Raw genomic sequence first — 22166 nt, 5'->3', positions numbered from 1 at the left:
TTTACATTAAATTACTATTTGGTCAGTAAATTTAATTTTCATGTCAGTATAGACTTCTAATGATATGGAAAATAAAAAATAAATGAGTGACTTTTGGAACAGTTTTTTTTAATTGCTAGTAACATTGTGAACATGAACAACCATTAGACCAAACTGAAATAGAAATAGACTAGGCCACATATAATTAAAAAAAGAAGTTATGCTTAAAATGAAACCACATAATGAGAAATACCCAAAATATAAAAACAAACACCAGAAGGTTTCTGTAAGCCAAACACCAGAAAGTGTCTGATTGTAAGCAATCAGAGAAAACTAAAAATGATCTATTGCTAGATGATATTGAAGTTGACAAAGATGAATTTCAAAAATTGAACAAAGAGTGTGATAGTGAAACTGAAAGAAAAAAAACTGAAGCTAATTTATCTAAACAACTGTCTTTGAAGTTTTCAAAATGATTGAGGAATGAAGGTGCAAGATTTTTATTTCAAAATAATTTTTTTTTTTTTTAAATAACTAATTTATTTTTTTAATTACATTCTATAATAATTACAAGAGCAGGTTTTAGTCATCTTACTTCAAATTTCATACTAAGCTAATGTTTTAGTTTATGTGGTTTTTTTATGTGGAGCTTTATTGATTTATAACCCCCATTTAAATTATGGGATTACAGTAAAATGTTTTGAATTTTATAAAAAAAAGTTTGAATGAATTTCATAAACTCATTCTTAAACTTTAGACACCCTGATTATAAAATACCTTAATGATCAAATTATAAAAATGTTATTTTTTTACTACAGATATTCTTTCATGATCACTGTTATGTTGTATTTTAACTATTTGCTCTTTATTCATGTCTAATCCAATCTCTTTCTCAGCTATTGATAAAGGAACATAACTGAATCAGGTAGGGCACAAATTTCAAATTCGCTATTGCTTCTTACATCTAATAAAACAAATTTTTCATCTGATTCCATTTTCCTAGCTAATTCTTGAGCAGTTATTCTTTCATCATCATTCAAAAGTTTAATTCCTTTATCCTAAAATAAAAATTTATAAATCCTTTTAAACAACTGAAGATGACAAGATTTTTAATTAAAAATGTACACATGAGGGGGTGTAACTTAAAATGACCACATTTTGGAATCATGGGAAAAAAAGGCTTATCTGTTGGTTTTTAATTTTTCTCTATTATTGTGACTCCAAGATTTAAGCCAGTGGTTTTTCCATATGGAAATATTTCCAGAATTCCTCTTTTGGTTTGGCTATCAGTTATATTGACATATTCTTCTTTATAAACTAATTTAGCTCTCAAAATATGACCCTTTAAGCTGCAACTTCACCTTGCAAATGATTAGAAATCTAAGGAGCCATGACTAAAAAATATGGAGCTAAATGAACCAGGACAATTTTGTGCATGACCTAGAACTTCTGAATCAGATCTGTAGCATGGGTACAGATGTAATCATAATGTAATATTAGCTCCCATGTGTCTAGTCCCTCCAGCCAAAATGCATCACATATATGAAGAAAAAACTCTTAATAATAGTGTCTGTTAACAGTTCCCTTTTCTGTAATAAATTTATGACTTGCAACTCTGCGGCAGTAAAAAATCAAACATCTTCATTTTGTGCTGTACTGATTTTGCTTTCTTTGGCCTTCCTTGGGGATCATGTAGACTATCACTATGATGAGTGATCTTTGGTATCTGTGTCATACATATACATACATAAAATAAAATATATATAAATAATTTAGAGATTGTGGAAGTTTGAAATAATTTTAGAAAAATGAATATACTCAAGAAATATTATATTTATAAATATAAACACAAATATAAAATGTTGAACCACCAGATCACATTCGAAGATGATTTAAATAAAAGCTTAATAAAAATGCAATCTAACAGTTGGCAATGGTGATAATAGAACAAGGAAAAATCCTATGTTTTAAAAATTAAATCATTCCAGTACTGGACAGCAAAATTTATATGTAATTCATAATAAAATTCAAAATTTCAAAACAGAAAACAATGTCAAATAAAGTGACAAAAGAATAGTTTTAATGTAGTTATAAAATTTAATACCAACTGAAGATGCAGGATACTGGAAAAATTGATTATATTGGAAATTAATATGGTAGGTTAACTAATTAGTGTGTTTTCTGGTTTATATTTCAAATAATATTAAATTTTATTAGCACACTGGTCAATATGTGAATGAATTATTTGAATTTTCAAAAAAAAAAAAAAAAAAATATATATATATATATATATATATATAATTATTTTTAAATTCTATTAGATAAAAAAACAGATAAGTGCAAGAAATAGCAGCACTCATGTAAACTAAAACAAAATTTTCATTATTTTAGTATTTTTATTTTTAAATTTTTATTATGCAATAGCAGAATTATTTCAATCATGACTGAGGATTTGGGATCCCATGAAAGTACTGTCATGTAAAATTAATATAAGAATGTCTATCTCAATATTCTGTTCTAGGTGGTTTATTTAATAGAATTTAAATATAATTTAACAGTACGGAGGAATAACATGAATCTTAAAAACATTAATTTTAGTAAAATAATATATACATGTTACGGTAAATATGAATAATCCGGTGATTATGCATAATCACTGATTATGTATAATTGCCTTCAATTTTTGAAAATTTAATAAATATATCACAATAAACATATATATTTGTTTATTTAATGTTCACTATCAATATAATTTAACCAAACACAACCTATGCTCACTTAGCTCACTAACCATGACTAATTAACAATAATGTTTTGATTATTTAAATAATAAATTCAGTAATTACCGTTTATAGTTGAGTTATTTTAGTATGTAAAACATGTTAATATGGAGAATATGTAAAGTGCCGGTATATTTAATAAATTGTTATATATTTATTAAATTCTTCAACATTATAAGTGATGTATAATTGCCTACATTTTCTCTCGATTTCACATTTTGCAGGATCATGAATTGTAGCACTCATTGATGAATATAAACAACCAATAATTTCTAAACTTCTGTTACTACCAGCTGACTATTGATTGAAATAACTGAGCTATGCAGTACCATCTGTTTATATCAAGTACATAGGCAAAACAAAACAAACCTTACTTTGAAATCATGTCTAACATATATATATATAGACTCTCATAGTCTCCATGAAGTCATGATCACCAATGATGTACTCCAACATCAATAATGGATGTTCACTTGAAAAGTGAACAGAGGTCTTTCTATTCATCTCAAAACAGATTTGAAATAGATCTGCAACCACTTCTGAGGGTGTCCAAACCATTTGTGAAAATTGCATCATTAGTAATTTTCTGAATGGTCAAGCCAAAGTAAAATAGTCTTTCATGATCAAACAGTACACTTTATTAACCAGATTTTGGTTATTTGTCAGTCTTCATATGTAGATCACTATTTAATGAAGTTTATTTAAACTGGTAATGTCATTCTTTAATTTGATAAGAGTGTTACCTCACAATTATGCATAAGCTTTAGTTAAAGTTGGGTACTTTTTCTTTCATTAACAACTATACTGTTTTCAGTAAGTTTGTAGAGTGAAGAATAAACAAATGTTGTTTGTGTTAGTGATTTCATCGTGTTTCAGCTGAGTCATGTCCTTTGTATCAGTGGTGATTCATAATGTGATTGTATCTATAAACAACACAATAATCATATTAGTCACTGTATAATTTATTTATTTAAATTTAAAATATATGTACAATTTTTGTAAAATATAATAGCATGTGGTTACTGAAAATTAAATAACATAGTTTTTTTTTATATGCATCAGAATTTACAGGAGATGCTTGTGAATCAGGCGCCTGAACTCTCATACGTGCAGTTTGTTTTTTCAACTATATAAGTTAACTGAATTTGATATAGAGAGAAACCTGATATTAACAGGTACATAAGAATTAATTAAGAAAAAAAAAATTGTTAAATGAGTGATGAATCCATTTTTTTATAATTACTTACAGATCAAATAAGTGGTTTATAAGTCAGACTTCAATTTTGTTTTTACACACTATCACATTTTTCAAAATTTATCAATGAATTAATAAAATACACTTATAGTAATTTGTCATGTTAATGTAAATAAACAAGCAATCTTCTATGATATCAATGTGAATATAAGGACTAGCATATGAAAATGGTTGGATGAGGATAGCAAAGATGTTGAGTGATTAAATGAAATTTTATGTTCAACCCAAAAGAAATGAAATAAAATCTTATAGAAAATACCAGACAAGAAGGAAAATGTTTCCATTTCAGGGTTTAAAACTGGTGAGATGTTTTAAGGTGAGGAGGCTGATATATACATTTAGTATCAGAGTCAATGTACTTTTTGAAAATGTACTTAACCATTTAAATACCAAAAATTTTCAAAACAAAAATCCTGCTTGTTAGAAGGAATGATTCCTCATATGAAAAGTATTTTTAATTCCCAAAAATAAGTTATGATTACATCTTTACCTTGTCATTTGGTGATGATCCACAAAATTCTACATAGTCGATTAATTCAGTGATAGTTGGTGATGTTCCACATACAACACAGTCACCATTCTTTGACTGTAATTTTACATTGCGAAACTGTGTATAAGAGCCATCAAATAATAACAATCGTGGTCCTAAGTAACATTGTGACCCAGAAGAACTTTGATAGCTTCTAATGCTTGTAATACTCCAATTACTGCAGGGACTAAAAAAAAAGTGAACTAATAGAAATAATATGTAAAAAACCTAGAATAAGCTTTTGTCTAAAAAGTCATAAAAGCTTTAGAATTAGTTCCTATTTCAATTAATTCATTAACTGGATGAAATGGAACAATGTTAAAATTGCTGATCAGCTCTTATGGCAGCTATTTAAAGATTTTGCTATACTAAGATTTAAATGCAGTTAATTCATGGAACTTTTTACTATTTTAGAACAAATTTCTTAACATCATATTTGTTAATTAATGAAGTCATTATTAATTAACAAATAGTCTCAGTAATAGTTGGCTTATGGCTGAGATTCAAAATTGTGGTAAGCACTTTAAGGCAATAAAGTCTTGAAACAAGAAACAGAACTGTCAGAATTTAAAGCCATCCATTAAAAAGAATCAGAAACTAACGATTATTTTAAATTAAATAACACATAAAAAAAATATGTATGAAAAAAACCATAAGACATTTTTTCCACTTCTTGAACTATTTTAAAATATCAGCAGTACATTTTAATAAAATATATTTTATTAAAATGTACTACTGAAATTTTAATAAAGAGAAACATACTAACAGTAGAATGTATTTTTATTTTTACTTTCAACAACTATTCCATGTCGATCCTAAATGTATTAATTAATAATATTAACACTGAACTTATCAAATGGCATGCTGTTTACTCATCATCCTGATCCCTTGAGGAAAGATACCCTCATCACCCTCTCTGTTCCAAGACCTTATGGGCTTTATCAGAGGTCATCTTCGAAACCTCGACTTTTGACATATTCCAGTCTGCCTCAGCCAGGATGTCACCGATGCAAATGCCACAAGTGACATTCCCATCGGTGTACTACTATTTAATGAACTCAAAGCAAAACACATCTCACTGAGTCTTAAGCAAGACTGAAAATACCTAACTAAACAAAGGAATTGAACTACCTACCTGTAGAAGGTAAAAGTGAGTTCAACAAACAACATGAAACATAAAAATATTACACGGAACAATAACTGTTCACACATCTTACAATAATCATATTTTACCAGTTCCTCTGTCATTTTTATTTTGTTAGTATGAAAGACATTTCCAGAAGTTAAAAACAGACAGGCCATTAACATTTTAGTAATTTTTTAACGGTCCATTTTTGTTTTTAGTAATTCTCTACATATACTCAAATCAAATAATGAATCGCATCAGGAAAACATCTGGTAAAATGGGAGAACTTAAACTTACAGTTTAATTTTCTAAGTACAAGAACAATACTGTGTTATTCAAACCAATTTTTAAAAATATCAACTTTCAAAAAAAAATACAGACATCAAATAAGTATTTCATTTGTAAAAATGGTTATAGTTAAATCTGTAAAAATGGACTCTGGCTCTTTTTAATTTTTTTTTTTTAAATTTAAATAAATGAGATCAATTTGGGTAAAATTTTGATAAAATTCCAGTCTCATCAAGAATGGTTCAGTGATTTATAAGCTACCACGAATATTTTTTTGAAGCCAGTAAACATATATCAATTGGATTATGAGATAATTTCTGCATAACCTTTTGTTTACAAGTAATGAGAAAAATGGTAAATGAAACGGTTCCAATTTCTTGAGATTCTTGCCCTGTCGCTAATCTAACATATGCTTTGGTGCATGAAGTTGGTCATTTCATCAAATGAGGTAACTAAACAACATTTATTTCTGTAATTTTATCTTAACATAATATCTTAATATTTGAAAAATATTTTTTATAAGTAATTTAGGTATGGCAATAATTATAATATTAAAACAATTTAAAAATAAATACTCATTATTTTTAGCAGCTTAATGTATTTACTCTAACATGCAAGGTGAAAATATTATTGATTATTTAAAATTTATAAGGTAAAGATAGTATAACAATATCAAAATATTAATTGAACATTATTCAGTATATAAGGAATATAATAAAATAACCGTTATAGAGTGTTTGTTTTAAAACACAACCCAATTTAAAGAAAAATAACGTGCTATATTTAATGTGATTAGTTATAAACATTATAATTATTTGTGCCAAACAATATTAAGATCAAATTTTTTTATAATAAACGTTGAAAGTGTCCACCATTTTCATTAATGCAAGCCTTTACCTTCTTCTTCATATTCCGTGCAACCTTTCAAAGTATAATTCTTCCAATTTCCCGTAATTCTTTAGTTATGTTGGTTTTCAGTTCTTCAGTGGTATATAGATTATTTTTGAATGCACAACCTTTTAGATATCTCCAGAGAAAAAAAAAATCTGCAGGAAAAAGTTCAGCTGACCTAGCTGGCCATAAGGCAATCAATATTACTCTTTCATCAAAGAAATTTCTCTAAAGGTCCATTGTTGCTCTTGCCATGTGAGATGTGCCCCATCTTGTTGAAACCATGAATCTCTCTTATTGAATTCTAGATTTGCAATAAGTTACATTACAATTCCTTGGTAGAGGTCTGCATTAAGAGTGTTTTTAAAGAATATGAGGCCAATTATTCTTCACCTGGAAATTGCACACCACACAACAATTTTCTGTGGGTGTAGAGGTTATGAATGGATGATGTGAGGATTGTTGCACCTCTAGTAGTATCACTGTGACTATTAATGTAACCACTCAAATGAAACCAAGCCTCATCTGTAAAAAATACATTATCCAACACTTTTATGCTTTCCCAAACAAACTGATTAAACCACTGACAGTAGTGAAGCCTAGCAGCAAAATCAACTGGTGTAATTCATATGATATATGAATTTGGTACAGCTTTAAGTTAAGTAGCTAGATAGTTTTAAATGCACTATACAGAGATATTCCATTTTGTTGTGTAAATTTTTGTAATGATTTATGCGAGTTTGAAAAGCTTGCACTAACATCTTCCAATGTTTTGTCATTAAGAACTGAATGTTTCCGGTTATATCTCTGAATGCAAACAGAACCAGTCCCTCTATATTTAATTATCAAATGATGAATTGAAGATTTATTTGGTACATTCTTACCCAGGAACTGCAATTGAAAAACTTCTTGGCACAAAACAAAAGATTTAGTTGTTAAATAATTCTCCATGATAAAAATCCTTTCTTCCATGTTCAAAAGCATTCCTTCTTAATAAAAAACATAACCAAAAATAACTAACTGTTCACAAAAAAGAAATAGAAAATTATATCAGCTGATTATAAAACAACAACAATAGGTAAAGCTGCCAACATTTTCATCTAAAATTATTGTATTAACTCTTCTAAAAAGTATTTTGCTTGAGTTCATTTTAAAACAAACACACAGTAATTGTAGAAAATATGAAAACCTATAACAGAGTAATTTATACTACAAATAAGGGATGTAAGTTCTTTGTATTATACTGATGCTAGCAGCTTGTTAATAGTACAGAGATTTGTTATTAAGTCTGAGAGTGTGTCAAGCTAAATGTGTGTGTGTGTGTGTGTGTGTGTGTGTGTGTGTGTGTGTGTGTGTGTGTGTGTGTGTGTGTGTGTGTGTGTGTGTGTGTGTGTGTGTGTGTGTGTGTGCGCGTGTGTGTGTGTGTGTGTGTGTGTGTGTGTGTGTGTAATTGAAAGAGAGGAGTTTTTTCTAGAGATAAACATATTTTTAATAATTATAAAAAATGTTTTTGAAGAAATTAATCCTGCACATAAGCGTAACCACAGTGGGGTGGGTGGAGCACTTGCCCTCCCTGGATCATTTAGTCAAACAAAAAATTATAGGTCAATATCAACAGGGTATAATAGTACTGCGTGGCAAGAAAGCATGTTTGAATCGTGGCAGAAGCGCTCTCTGGTGAATGAGTGGGGGAACTAGCAGTTCAAGGTCTGGATGGTCAGTGGTAAAACTCAAAGATGAGTGATAACAATGGAGAAGAGAAATCAAAGCAGAATGTTTGAGGTTGAATTTAAAGGGAAAGTTCTAGTACCTTCAGTTCCCTATTTAAGAACTGCAGTCAGTGCAAGTAAGTCAGTTGGGTGAATTGACTAATTTGAGCTAGTTCAGACCGCAATCCTGTAACAATAGCCATCTACAATGAATATTAGAAATGATTTTAGCACAAAAGTTATATATCTATATTATTTTCATTTGAGTCTGAGCTGCAAAAGCATCTAATTAAAACAACCTTAAATGTTCAAGAAATGCACAGACTATTTTTTTTGTTTGTAATAATAGTGATTCTGATATTGTTTTTATTATTAAAATTTTAAGGAAAAATCATACAATACTAAATAAGGAAGTAATAACTAACTAGTACACCACACTCCAATAATTAAAAAAAAATGATTGAAAATTGTAATTAGCTACTTTTGCTTTATTAGAGGGTTTTGAATTTTGAAATTTTTGTTTTTGCTACTAGCTACTTCTGTTAGTTGCAAATAATAAAACAAATTTGTACAAAATATTAAACATTTATAAAAATTAATATCAATCAATAATAAAAAAACATTAAAATGTTGACAGCTAATAAGTAGTGAATGGTTCAAAATTCATAATAGTCCAATTTTTGTTGTGATCAAGTTCAATCACTACAAAAGTTATGTTAAACACAAACATTCTAACCTCAAACAGAACCATGTTTGTTCACTTGAATTTTGTTCTGTACACAGCCACAGGCTGTTAGACTTCACCATTCCACCTGTTTCTTTGTTTTTTCTACTTATTCTAATATTCTTGTTTCTACTTAGACTAAATATGAATTGACTCAACTCATATTTAGGTTAAGATCATTTAAAAAATCAGTAAAAATCATTTTTTTACTGATTTTCAAAACGTTTAATTTTTTGAAAAATTATTGTATAAAGATGATAAAAAACATTTTTAAGCTTAAAGTTTCTAGTAGAGGAGTCTGTTCAGAAGCTTAAATTCTTAGTTGATTTACTTTTTTTGGGAAGTGTAATAGTTACTTACTTTCTTTTAAAGTGACAGAAGAGGAAGCAATTAGATAAAAGTAGGAGCAAAAGTGATAACAACAGAGAAGAGAAATCAAAGCAGAATGACGGTGAAAAATCAAATGGTTCTTCGCTACCATCTGGTTCTGGTATACGGGATCAAATGAATTTTGATAATGATGCGGGTCATTGGCTTGGGCATTTGTTTAGTATGACCTCATCTCAAAAAATGAAAGTTTTAAAAAACTGTTGGTCACCAACTCAAAGTTATTACTTTGTTAAGGATGCTGTGTGCAATTAAAAAGAAAATTCAAATACAGCTGGTTGGCCCTTGGCTGGTGTACCTACCAAGAAATTAAAGGGTGTGTGTGCATTTACTGTGTGTTGTTTTCACCAACTAATGTGCATGGTGTTTTGGGTTCTTTCATAGTGAGGCCCTTTACTCGCTACAAAGACATGTACGAATTTGCAAAATCTCACACATCATCTCAATGGAACAAATCAGCAGCCACACATATTCTGAGGCAGCAAAATATTTTGATGAAAATATACCCGCTGATTAAAGAATGGAAGACAACAAGAAAACTGTTGCATCAATAATTTTGACCGTGATGTTTTGTGGTACATATGACCTACCTTTGAGAGGCAAAGAAAATCATGAAGGTATTTTTGAAGACTTGATCAAACTCAAAATTGACACTGTGACTACATTTTAAAAGAACACATAGAAAAGGGTACAAAAACTACCACTTCTTGTCACCACGGATTCAAAATGAAATAATTGGCCTATGAGGCAATGTCATTAAGAGACAACATCACTACTGACATAAAGAAAGCATGTGCTTACAGTATTTTGGCAGATGAGAGCAGTGACATATCAGGGAAAGAGCAAGTTTCTATTAGGACCCCCCCAAAAGGAAGAAATTAATAAAAAATTAAAACTGATTACATCATGTTACAATTATAAACTGGAAACATTCAAAATAAATAAAGCATGAAAAAAGTATTAATACTAAAACGTTTAGTGAAATCCTAAAGGTACAACATTCCATAAAAAAAATTAACAGTAGAAAATACAAAATTCCATAGAAAAATGGAACAGCATAAACTAAAAATTGATCATTGCATGATATATTGTATGTAAGAATGTAGAACAATGAACAAATCAAGAAAATATGTCCCACACTTTCATACTTATTACCTACCTTATTTTCTAATCAAAAACATAATTAAATTTGCCAAACCAGTAAAAGTTGTAAAAGATCACAAAAATTCACCTGAGCAAATACAGCCATGTACTTATTCTCAGGTATTATAAAGTTAGTTAAAAATACTAAATTTTCAAGTTGATAATATCTTGGGCTGTTGAAAAAGAATTGCTTAAACCTTCACAATAAAGACTTTTGATTATACGTACCTGATCAACAATTTATTAAGAAAAATAATATGAAAGATTAAAGAAAATAGGTTGAGAAGAAAAGATTAGGAAAGTTCATTATTTAATTATTTAAATTAGGAAAGTTTCATTAAAAATTATAAAATGACAATAATAATTATCATAAAAAAAAAGATTTATGACAATTTTTATTAACAGAATTTGACTTTGATTACCAAATTCAAACTGTTGAGTTCTTCAATAACAGCTGCAAATCAACCCAAGGCAATTGTATAAAATAGATATTATTTTTTTTTAATCTAATAAAGTAGATATAATTTAATTTTATTTCCACTGATATATTTTATATTAACATAAAAAATTAAATAATAAATTTAAATTATTTAATAAATTTAATAATAAATTAAAGGTTTTATGTAACCTTTTAAGAGCCTCAGCTGCAGATGTAACCTTTGGTTTACCAATACTTCCTTCGTCATGTAGCAACTGACGATGTAAATTATTTTCTTCAACTACATCATAATCAACTAGACCAATATGACCTGAAAAGTAAATAATATATTTATTTTAAACAGCTAAAATTTATTTATTCACAATATAAAAATTAGTTTCATCTGTAAAATGAATACTCAAAAACACAAATCTTTTAAATTATAAAAAGTAATCAGGTAAGTTTTAATAAATTAAACTTGTAAACAGTAAACACAAAAAAAGATCAATTTAAAAATCCATATTTAAATTACTTACACATAAGAAAGAAAACAAACAAAAACTTTAAGTGTAAATCTCTCTGTAAACACATACTTTTATTCATAAAGTTATCCAAGAATTTCATGTTAATTATAATACTAATAAAAAATATAAATTTTCAACTATACAGTTGAATGCTAGATTAAAAAATCAACTGCCTCTCCTATGTCCAAAGTTGCATAAATGAGAATCTTTTTTATAAAAATTGCCATTTATAGTTCTTCAGATCCTTGTGCACACATACATCTTTGAAAATATTTAATTTTATCACTGTAAAAGTTTTGCTTCTTAAGATGGTTTTTGTAGAAAATTCTAATTCTTTAAAAGACATTAAATGAACTTTTTCCTTAAATAAAAATAATTTAGTTGAGTGTGCTGGCTTATATACCAGTACGTTTTCTCAGCTCCCTCACTGCCCTATATTTCTACTCTAATTCGTTATTTTTTCAATGAGAGACAATTCAAAGTAAACACATGTATTCACTTTCAATTAGAACGTTTAACTTATTCATTTCAGTGATTCTTTTCCTTGGCTAATCTTTTAATATCTGACATTAAAAATGTTGTGTTATTACTACCAAGATTTCTTTTCAGAGCCGACCATACCATCTCGACTGGATTTAAATAAGGGTGGTAAGGTGGAAGTTACAAAACCTGATGCCCATGTTTTTTTAATAATTTATCAAAATGGTACTTTATTTTTGAATTTCAACGTGATTTAATTATGTCATACAATTGCAGTTTTAATATTACTTTATTAAACAGAATATTGTTCTTTTCTAATCAATTAATCATGCCACTTTTCCTATCGTTTGAATTCGGAGGCTTCTCTAGAAGTGAACTGTGGTATGGCGCATTATCAATAACAACCACTGACTGGGGAAAAAGACCAGGAATTAATTTTTCAGATGCCACTTCATGAAATTTTTGTAGAAATTGTTAGGATAGTCATCACTTTTTGAACTCATTTTTGGAATGAACCCCATTTCTCATCCAGCATGGATTATGATTAACTGATCACTTTTATTCCTGCACCACTGTCATCTGACCACGATTTTGTTGTCGAAAGGGACGTTATTATATACAATTTGTCAAAATAAGCAATTGAAGAATTTTCTTTACTGAAATCGATCATTTTTCTTAAATATCCTATTCTCTTTCACCAGATGTCTTCTTTCTCAACAAATGATCCCTATTATTATCAGTTTTACACCACCAACTTAAACCCTAACTCTTTCAGGATAGCTGCTAGTGTAGTTCTAGAACCTTTAAATCTAATTCTCTTTAGAAGTTCACGTAATTTATTTAATTTAGGCAGTTCATTATGTTTTCATGAAGCTCGTTAACTGTTCTTAAAATGCCTTGATCAAAACTGACTTTCCCAGAAATGGTTTTGAACATTGTTTATATCTTTTGGTGTTCTGAATGAGGACGACTGTGATTTAGATTTAAGAAGATCCTGCTTTTCTTTTAGAAGTTTTTCAACTTATGATTTGAAATCTCACAAGTTGCAGCAGTTCTTCCTTCACTTTTTGAATGCATATTTAATGTTTGTTATCTTCTAATTTTCCTAACTTTATAGATTCTTTCTTCACAAAATCTTATACATTATTATAACTACTTCATAAGCTTAATTACGGAGCTTTTTATTCTAAACTATGGATTTAAATTCCGACATGCAAAAAAAATTTCCTAACATACGAATTAATTAATACACAAAAAACATTAACCATTATGTTACAGATTACAGAAGGAAACAACTATACCATTTGTACTGCGAAATGCCAAAAATCAGATTATTGAAAATGAAAAGTACACATTAGTAATGAATATTAGTCAACAATGCAAAAAAAAATTACTTAGCTATTCTATGAATATATATAAAATGATTAAGCTATTAATAAATTATTATAATTTATAGGGTATAGGCCTATTATTATTTAATAATGATGTTTATTATTATACACATCATCAACAATACCAACACCCATTACAAGTGCATATATAAATAAAACTCAAATTAAATATTTTGATATCCTTTATTCGCATAAAGTGGTTATTCATTTTATAACTCATTTGATAGAGGGAGTGTAATAATAATATATCAATACAAGTATAAACCATTCATTTTTATACTGTATGCAGTAGGAAATATTTATAAGTATGCTAAATATGTTTTTAAAAATTATTGTCTGAAATTAAACAAAATTATAATAAATTTTAATTGTGAAAAGAATTTTTGCTATTTATGAAAATAGTTAAACACACTGTATTGCAGAATACTAAGTTTCTGAATGAACCTATCATTATGAGAAAAGAGTAATATAATGGCCCTGCACAGTGACTGTCTGCCTCACGCAAGCAAGCTTTTATTTTTATCATATGCACTATACTAGTGTTTAACGTTTGATATTTTAAACAAATCTTTGATATTAATAATATACAAATAGATGTAAATTACTGGAGGTTTTAAAGTGAAGAAGAATCATTTAATAAGTACCAGAAACTGAAACCAATATTTTTAACTATTAGAGAAAACATAAACAAAAAGGAGGTCTGGCAAACGCTGTCTTTCCTCTCCAATTAGCAACACTATTGCTAATAGAAAGTTGTTGCTGAAAGTAGGATAATTTTTTAGAACAGATTTTGAATGTCTGTCTAAAGCAACAGCAAATACTAGATAATATGAAAGATATGATGTACTTTTTGCCTAGTGGTGGGATAACAGGCAATGTTCCAATTCAGAAAGTTATGAAAAATACCTAAGTTTTATTATGCAGAATGTAAGGGAGTATGAAACTCAAATATTATTTATAAAATTATTATGAAAGCAGAGAATATTTCATATGTTTAATATGCATAAAATACATGAATTAAAATTTTACTGTTTGCGTGTGGGATTCTCAGCAGTGAGTCACAGTCTCATAAGATTAATATAATGATGAAGTCACACTACTAGAGTGGAATGAACATACTGAACTAAGCTATTAACCAGTCCTTCAATTCAATAAGTTTGGTCTTTAATTACTAAGTAAAAGTTATGGTGAGGGCTACAAAGTGGACACAAAATAATCATTGAAACACCATCAGCACTGTTTATGATTATATTAACTAAAACTGTGAGAAATTTAGTTATGAGCAGTATAGGTGAATCTTAATGAAAGTAAGATGATTAGTAAATTAGATTAATTTGAAGTGTATTTATTTATTTATTTTTTTAAATAACACTATAAATCTAAAAAAAAATCCTTTAAATAATTCAATAAATTGATTGATTACTTGTTCTGCAGGAAGCACTGTGACAATGTTACAATTTTAAGACTTTGATTAAAATTCAACTATTTCATAAATAAACCATTTTTAAGTAGAACTTATTTTTTTTCTTTATTTAGTTTAATTATCACATTATTAGTAGTAAAAAGAAGTGGAAAATAGTTAATAAAACATTTTCATATCTTCACACACATGCACACACACCATGGCAAGAAAGGAAATAAAATTTAAGGGCTGTAGTTTTATACATTACATAAAACCTATGAGCATTAAAAAAAAGTAACAGATATATACTGCAATTACTCAATACTCCAATTATACTCCATATATGATATTATATTGGAATAATATATGATATATCCATATAGGATATATATTCCAATTCCAGTGCCTACAAGGTAAAGAGCAGCAGGACAACCTAAACCGCCAGCTCCGATGATAAGAACTGAAGAAGTCTTAAGTCTGGTCTGTCCTAAAAAAATAATACATAATAAACATAAAACAGATGTTTACTCTGAAGTTATTAAACCTGTTCACTCATTTTCATCATTTTTTAGTTTTATAAATTAAATGCAGAGCAGCAGGAGAAAACCAATAAATAATAAACTTCTGATTCAAATACACATCTATTTTTATGATGTAAATTAAATACATTTAAAGTTATTCTTAAGACATGTAAAAACGTATCAGCTATATTATTAATGCTGTTATGTTTTCTACAAAAATGACACTGGAAATTATACAGATATGCAAGAAAATGTGTGCTTGTGATTTTAATGAAAACAAGGTTTAATCTGAAGATGAGTAAAATTGTAACTACATAGTGCAGAAGCTTTGAGAAGAATATTGTGAAGTCTAAGTGTAAACGTCAGAAAATGAGAATATTTGGTTGTATAGATATAGGACATCGATGGTGAATTAAAATTGAGAAGGAAATTTAATTCATAGAAACAATAACACAACACTGCGTAAGAAGAAGAAAAAGAAACTCTCATACGAAGCACGAGATGAACCCATCGAAGATTAAAAAGAAAAATTTTAAATAATTTTTTTTATTTCACAATCCATCAAGTATCAAATGCACTAGATTTGAACAACTTAATCATAGTAACTATTTTCAACTTAAAATTTAATTTAATATATACTATTTAAATACCATGTTCAAAGAAATGTTATTACAACACATGAAGAATTTAGAATGTATTTTAGCTGATGGTGATTCTGTTGACATAAATAAATGGAGTAGAATTAGCAGAGGAAACTTCACCAGTATCTGTGATTTTGGGCAAATAAAGAAAGCCTATGCAATGTACAGAGCTTAATTACAAAATTAAATTTTGCACCAAACCTTACTATTGCTAACGATACTAATAACTGTAGCAAGTGGCGAAAGGAGTTTCTCTAAGTTAAAATTAATTAAGAACTTTTTATGTTCGACGACTACTACACTAAATTATTTCATTTATTATTCATAATCATCTATTATTAAATTATTTAATCATATACAATGTAGTAGTAATCACTAACTAGTATAGTAAAACTTTTAATGTTAAAACTTGAAATTATAAACAATAAAATAATACTTTATTCATCTTGAAAATATTTATAAATGGCAAACAATTTAAATACAAAAATTAAAATATAAATATGTTAATAACATTAATAATATAGTATTATTCCAAAATAATTGTTAAAAAAGTGTATAAATAATATTGATATTAAATATTGTTTCTTTGCAATTCAAATTAATGAATTGTAGAACAATTAACAGAAAAACAAACCAAAAGTAAAAGATTTCTTTTTTTTTAATTTTTTTAAAAAAAGAAGACTAAACCATTTAGAATAATTATACTGAAGTATATGTTTAACTCTGAAAATACTGACAACAATAAATGACCAGCAAATATGAGATAAAGATCACAAGACAAAGCAAGAACTACCATGTCAATGTAATAATTTTATATTTACTGTTACTAATATTTATATCTATTTTTGGTGTTGTATGAATTAACTCAATGTATAAATGAAAGAATGTTGGTAAATGCAAAGCAATAAGGAAAAGAAATGCAAATTATTTAACAAACGACTCCACTTCACAAAATGAAAATAAACAAAATATGTTATTGATATTCACAAAATTAATTTTTTTTAAATCAGGACAGCTATTTTGGTACACAGTATCTTAAAAATACATTACAAAGGAAAAAGCAAATGCATAAAGAGCAACAACAGGGAGTGTACACACACATGTATCAGTAATAAAAATAGTAAAGCCCTGCCGATATTGAAAAAGTTATTCGTTTTAAAAACTGAACACCCGGATATGCAGATGAATTACTGCACAAAACTCTAAGGAAAATTTTGAGAAGTATGGGTTTTAGATGGAAGAAAACTGAAAATAACAGGAAAAGTTTAGTAGAAAAATCAAGATATATGTATTAAATGAGTAAATTATCAAAAAAAAATGAGCATTTACATACGGGAAGGAAGACCAATAATTTTTTTCAGATGAATCTTATATTCACTTGACACACAGGAAAAGTTATGGTTGGACTGATGGCTCAAATAAAGGCTAAAACACCTATATCCAAAGAATTGAAGCTGATATCTGTTCATGCTGGCAGAGAAACAGGCGAAATTCAAAGTGCTCTTTTAATCTCTACATTGGGCCAAAAGAATGGAGAATACCAGAACAACATGAATGCTGATAATTATGAAAAATTGCTGAGAACAATGCTAATCCCAAATCTTCCATGTCAATCAGTTTTTGTAATCAATAATGCTCAGTTATACAACAAGATTATACAAAAATAATTAGCAGATTAAACAAACAATAAATATAACCAAAGAGAAATGGTCAGACTTTATGTATCCTTGAGCATTCGGCATGCTGTTGAGTATACACATGCATGCACATAATACATACTTTCATGTGTGCGAGTATGGCCGACCCTCTGTTCCTCCCTCTGGTGTATACCGATCCATCCCCACACTGCGCATTGACTTGTATGTTTACGCTTTCTTAACTTTGAACACTTATACTTGTGTTTCCACAGTATAATTTTTCTATAGTTGAATTTTTTTGATAATGCAAAAAGTTTTTTTAAATTATTTTCAAATATAATTGATGCTATTCCTTTAGCAAATGAAAAATCAGGGAAAGCTTTATCTAAAGAAACAAATATAAGTAGATTAGTTTACGAAGGTACTTATGTTAACATTCTGACTACCTGCTTATGCTTTAAAAATCCCAACAGGGAGTCATATTTATTAAGACTTTGGGGGTTGGCATCCCCATGGGCCTAGCCACTGCAGCTTTTCTTCCCACTTCACACAGAGCTGCAGCACACTCTACACTATACACATACAAATTGCAACCGTATACCCTTATACAACTACACAACATTCTATACTAGTGAAACTATTGCTAGTGGGATCCCTCTTAAAGTTGCTGTCCCTAACGTTTTGCCTTTACGGACAGGAGTAAATACAGCTGGCAGTAACCCATCTAAGTTACTGTGTAGAATAAGCTTTGTGCAATTTGCATATCACTGAATCAATCCATTCTCGGACTCATTCAGGACTCTTTCATCACCTTCTGCAGTGGCAACTACCTTAGCAGGTTCTTTCTGCCCGGTGTCTCTCACTTCATACACTAATGGACGTCTGAAGTACAAGATTCTTTTGGAAATATTACTGTTGAATAAAATATTGAATTAAATGCTCCAGTTGTATTAAATGAGTTGTTACACACACTTAAAAACTCTAGTGATACCTCCCGTGGACCTGATAACATTCATTCTCAGTATGCTCTCACAATTCGATGCTACAACACCTGTTGTATATTTATAATGATTTATTCTTTCCACAAATCTTCCCCCTGGTCTGGTCAGAAGCCTTTGTCATACCAGTACTCAAACCTGGTAAAGACAAAGCATGTCCCTCAAGCTACCACCCTATCTCCTAGACAATCATTTTATGCAAACTAATGAAGAGAATGGTAAACCGCAGGCTTACATGGTACTTAGACAGACATATCCTTGTTTCTCCAGAACATTATTGGATGGAAGATCTTCCTTGATCTTCCATTGATCATTTAGTATCACTGGAAGCAGCTATTCAAAATGCTTTTAACTGCGCCAGCACATCGTTGCTATTTTCTTTGATATCAGGAAGGCATACAACATGGCCAGGTGACGTGGTATTGTAAACACTTTAACAAATGGGAAGTCAAAGGCATCATACTTGCTTTTATTAAAATTTTTGTAAATAACCAAACTTTTCATGTTCATTTTGGAGATTCTTTATCAGATCATCTGGTGTCATCTTGGAAAATGGAGTGCCTCAAGGAAGTATATTAAATGTCACCTTGTTTGTTATAGCCATCTACAGTATTACTAAATATGTACAGTCACCTGCTTCATGTTCCTTATTTGGTGATGATTTTGTTGTATACATTCATTCAACAGCCATAGCATAGAGACTACTACAGATAACTATATCTCGACTTGAAGCTTTGACTAAGGTACCAGCTTCACCTTTTCACCTGAGAAAACAAAATGTGTAGTTTTTTCTCGCCTGCAGGGGCTTTTCATTCTGCAAATTTTTTTCAACAGAAAGCTAATTTCTATCTCTGCTGATGTTAATGTTTTAGGTTTGTTTTGATAGCTGTCTTACGTGGGTCAAACACATCAAACAATTAAAATCAAAATATCCCAAACTTCTAGACATGCTGCAAGTCCTTAGCAACACCAATTGGTGAGCCGATCAGCCATGTATGTTGCATTTTTATTATTCCTTAGTCTGTTCCCATTTAGATTATGCTTGCGTTGCCTACACTTCATACCGCTTCATACACTTCATACCGCACTGAAGATGTTAGATGCTGTACATTATGCTTTTCTTCCTCTTGCTACAGGTGATTTTAGATCAAGTCCTGTCACTAGCATACTTGTTGAGTATGGTGAACCATCACTTTGGGATAGATAGGACCAACGTCTAAGACAATCAAATCATTCAGCTTTTAATGCAGTCTTGCGAATCCTAATTTACAAAGGTATGAGGGTCACCCATGTTATACTGCACTTACGGGTGATTGTACCCAGCATTTACTACACCTTATAAATATTGACACACCTTCTATCTTTCCAACGTATCCCTGTTTATATCCTCCATGGAGAATCAACTTTATAAATTTATTTTTGACCTTACCATATACAATAAAGAATCAACACCATCATCTTTCAGTAAATATTTCACCATATTCTCTATAAGACAAACACAGATGCAATAGTATACACAGATAGATCAAACAAAGTGGTAAGGTGACTGGACTGCTACAGTAGATGTTAAATTTCAGCACATTAAAGTGATCCTTTACCAATTGCAGTTAGGTCATACCAGAGTCACTCACAGATACCTGATGTCAGCCATCAACGCACCAATTTGTGTACGATGCAACTGCTGTTTGACTGTGCACCACATCCTTGTGGATTGCATATGTTATGTGGCCTTGAGTCGTAAATTTAAATTGCCCAGGATCGTTTGTCAAATCCTGAACAATGATAAAAAAGTTTTAGATTAGGTGTTTTTACTCCTTTGACATATTAGTATTTTATATAGTATCTAATATTGTTATAATTTTTTTTTTATAATTGCTATGAATTTTATGTTAAATCTTTCTAAAGAATGGTTATTGTAGTACTTTAAGATATATAATAACAGTTATGTTCACAGTTCTATCCGGATATTGGGAGATTGACAATTGAAAATGTTTATATAATTATAATTTATTGGTTTGAAAACATAAGCAAAACAAGACAAATCAAATAATGACGGTAGTAATAGTAGTAGTAAACGACAATAATAAAAATAGTAATCACAACAACAATATTAATAGTAATAACAGACAATTATTACATGCAAAACAGAATTTATTCACAGGTAGATAAATAATGAAAAGCAGAAATCAGTCCCATTAACAAAAGACATTAGTATGACCGCTAGTCTGAACACTTTAAATCACTAGTCTTTTATTAACAACAGTAGTACAACAGATAAGACAAGTATAAAGTTTTTCACTGCAAGTAACTTTGCTGTTCCCAAATAAAACTAACCTAACAATTTATGAATGAAATTTAGTACATTATCTCTTACTTATAGTCTTACAGTAAAAAACTTTTTGTTTTTGTATACCGGAATTACTTGTGATGTCACTTTAATTCCGTCAAACTCGCATAACAACTCTATTGTAGCACTCTCGCAGACTCCTCACAGAACTCACATTATAACGTCTCACTTAGACTGATTTCAACTGGTCTTCCCTGGTATATTTATTTTCCTGTCTTCTTTACCTGCTAGAACAGACCCAACTAGAAGCAAGAATGATCGTTCACTCTCACACATTTCTATGAAATTCCTACCCTGGTCTGGTAACTCTTCTCATGGAACAACATCTATTTAGATGTGTCAGTAGATATTATTACAAAGGACCATTGTTAAATAGACCTGTTACCTAAACAAAAACGGTTCCTTTTAGCCCCTTTCTGGATTCCTCTCAGTATTATATTTTCTGCTACTTTCTTCTTAATTGGTAGGAATCTGTTACTCAGGTCCATTTCAGGTCTGTTATACTGGTCTTGTTTCACTGCCCCCTCTTTAAAGCTGTTCATCATGAACAGCTCCCTGATAAGGCGCCAGGCAATCCAAATGAACCACATTCTTCTTCATTGTTGAACTGTACTGGATCCTTTTAACCACATTGTTGATTCTGTTCAAGATGGTGAAAGGTCCTTCCCAATTTGTCTGAAGCTTTGAACATCTTCCAACTGTTTCCCATGGACGGTAAAGCCAAATTTGATCTTCCTCTTGAAACCCAGATGAGTTGGCCTGTAAGTTGTATCTTACTTTCATATGGATGCTGGCCATATTCAGATGTTGGGCATACTGATGTACTTCTGTTAGATGATTAACCAATTCTGCTGTGTACTTGTTTGAGGGTTGCTGTTTTCCAAGCGGTCAATCAAAAGAGCAAAGCGGTAACTTCGACTCTCTTCCAAAAATCATCTTGACGATTGTAATGCCAGTCAATTCATGTACAGCTGCTCTATAAGCCATTAGAATTAG

General features: G+C 29.6%; 1 protein-coding gene across 1 annotated transcript; it reads right to left on the bottom strand.

Annotated features, from left to right (window-relative positions):
* Window positions 1–875: 875 nt before the first annotated feature.
* Window positions 876–21446, bottom strand: LOC142321112 (adenylyltransferase and sulfurtransferase MOCS3-like). Its single transcript, XM_075359104.1, has 5 exons — window positions 21395–21446; window positions 15352–15513; window positions 11440–11560; window positions 4505–4730; window positions 876–1037 (listed from the first exon to the last, which is right to left on the bottom strand). The coding sequence occupies exons 1-5, from the start codon at window positions 21444–21446 to the stop codon at window positions 876–878; spliced, it is 723 nt and encodes a 240-aa protein (XP_075215219.1).
* Between the last annotated feature and the right edge of the window lie 720 nt (window positions 21447–22166).

The sequence above is a fragment of the Lycorma delicatula genome, chromosome 3 (genome assembly GCF_047948215.1).
Source record: "Lycorma delicatula isolate Av1 chromosome 3, ASM4794821v1, whole genome shotgun sequence".
Lineage (NCBI taxonomy): Eukaryota > Metazoa > Arthropoda > Insecta > Hemiptera > Fulgoridae > Lycorma > Lycorma delicatula.
This window is presented reverse-complemented; position numbering and strand designations above follow the sequence as displayed.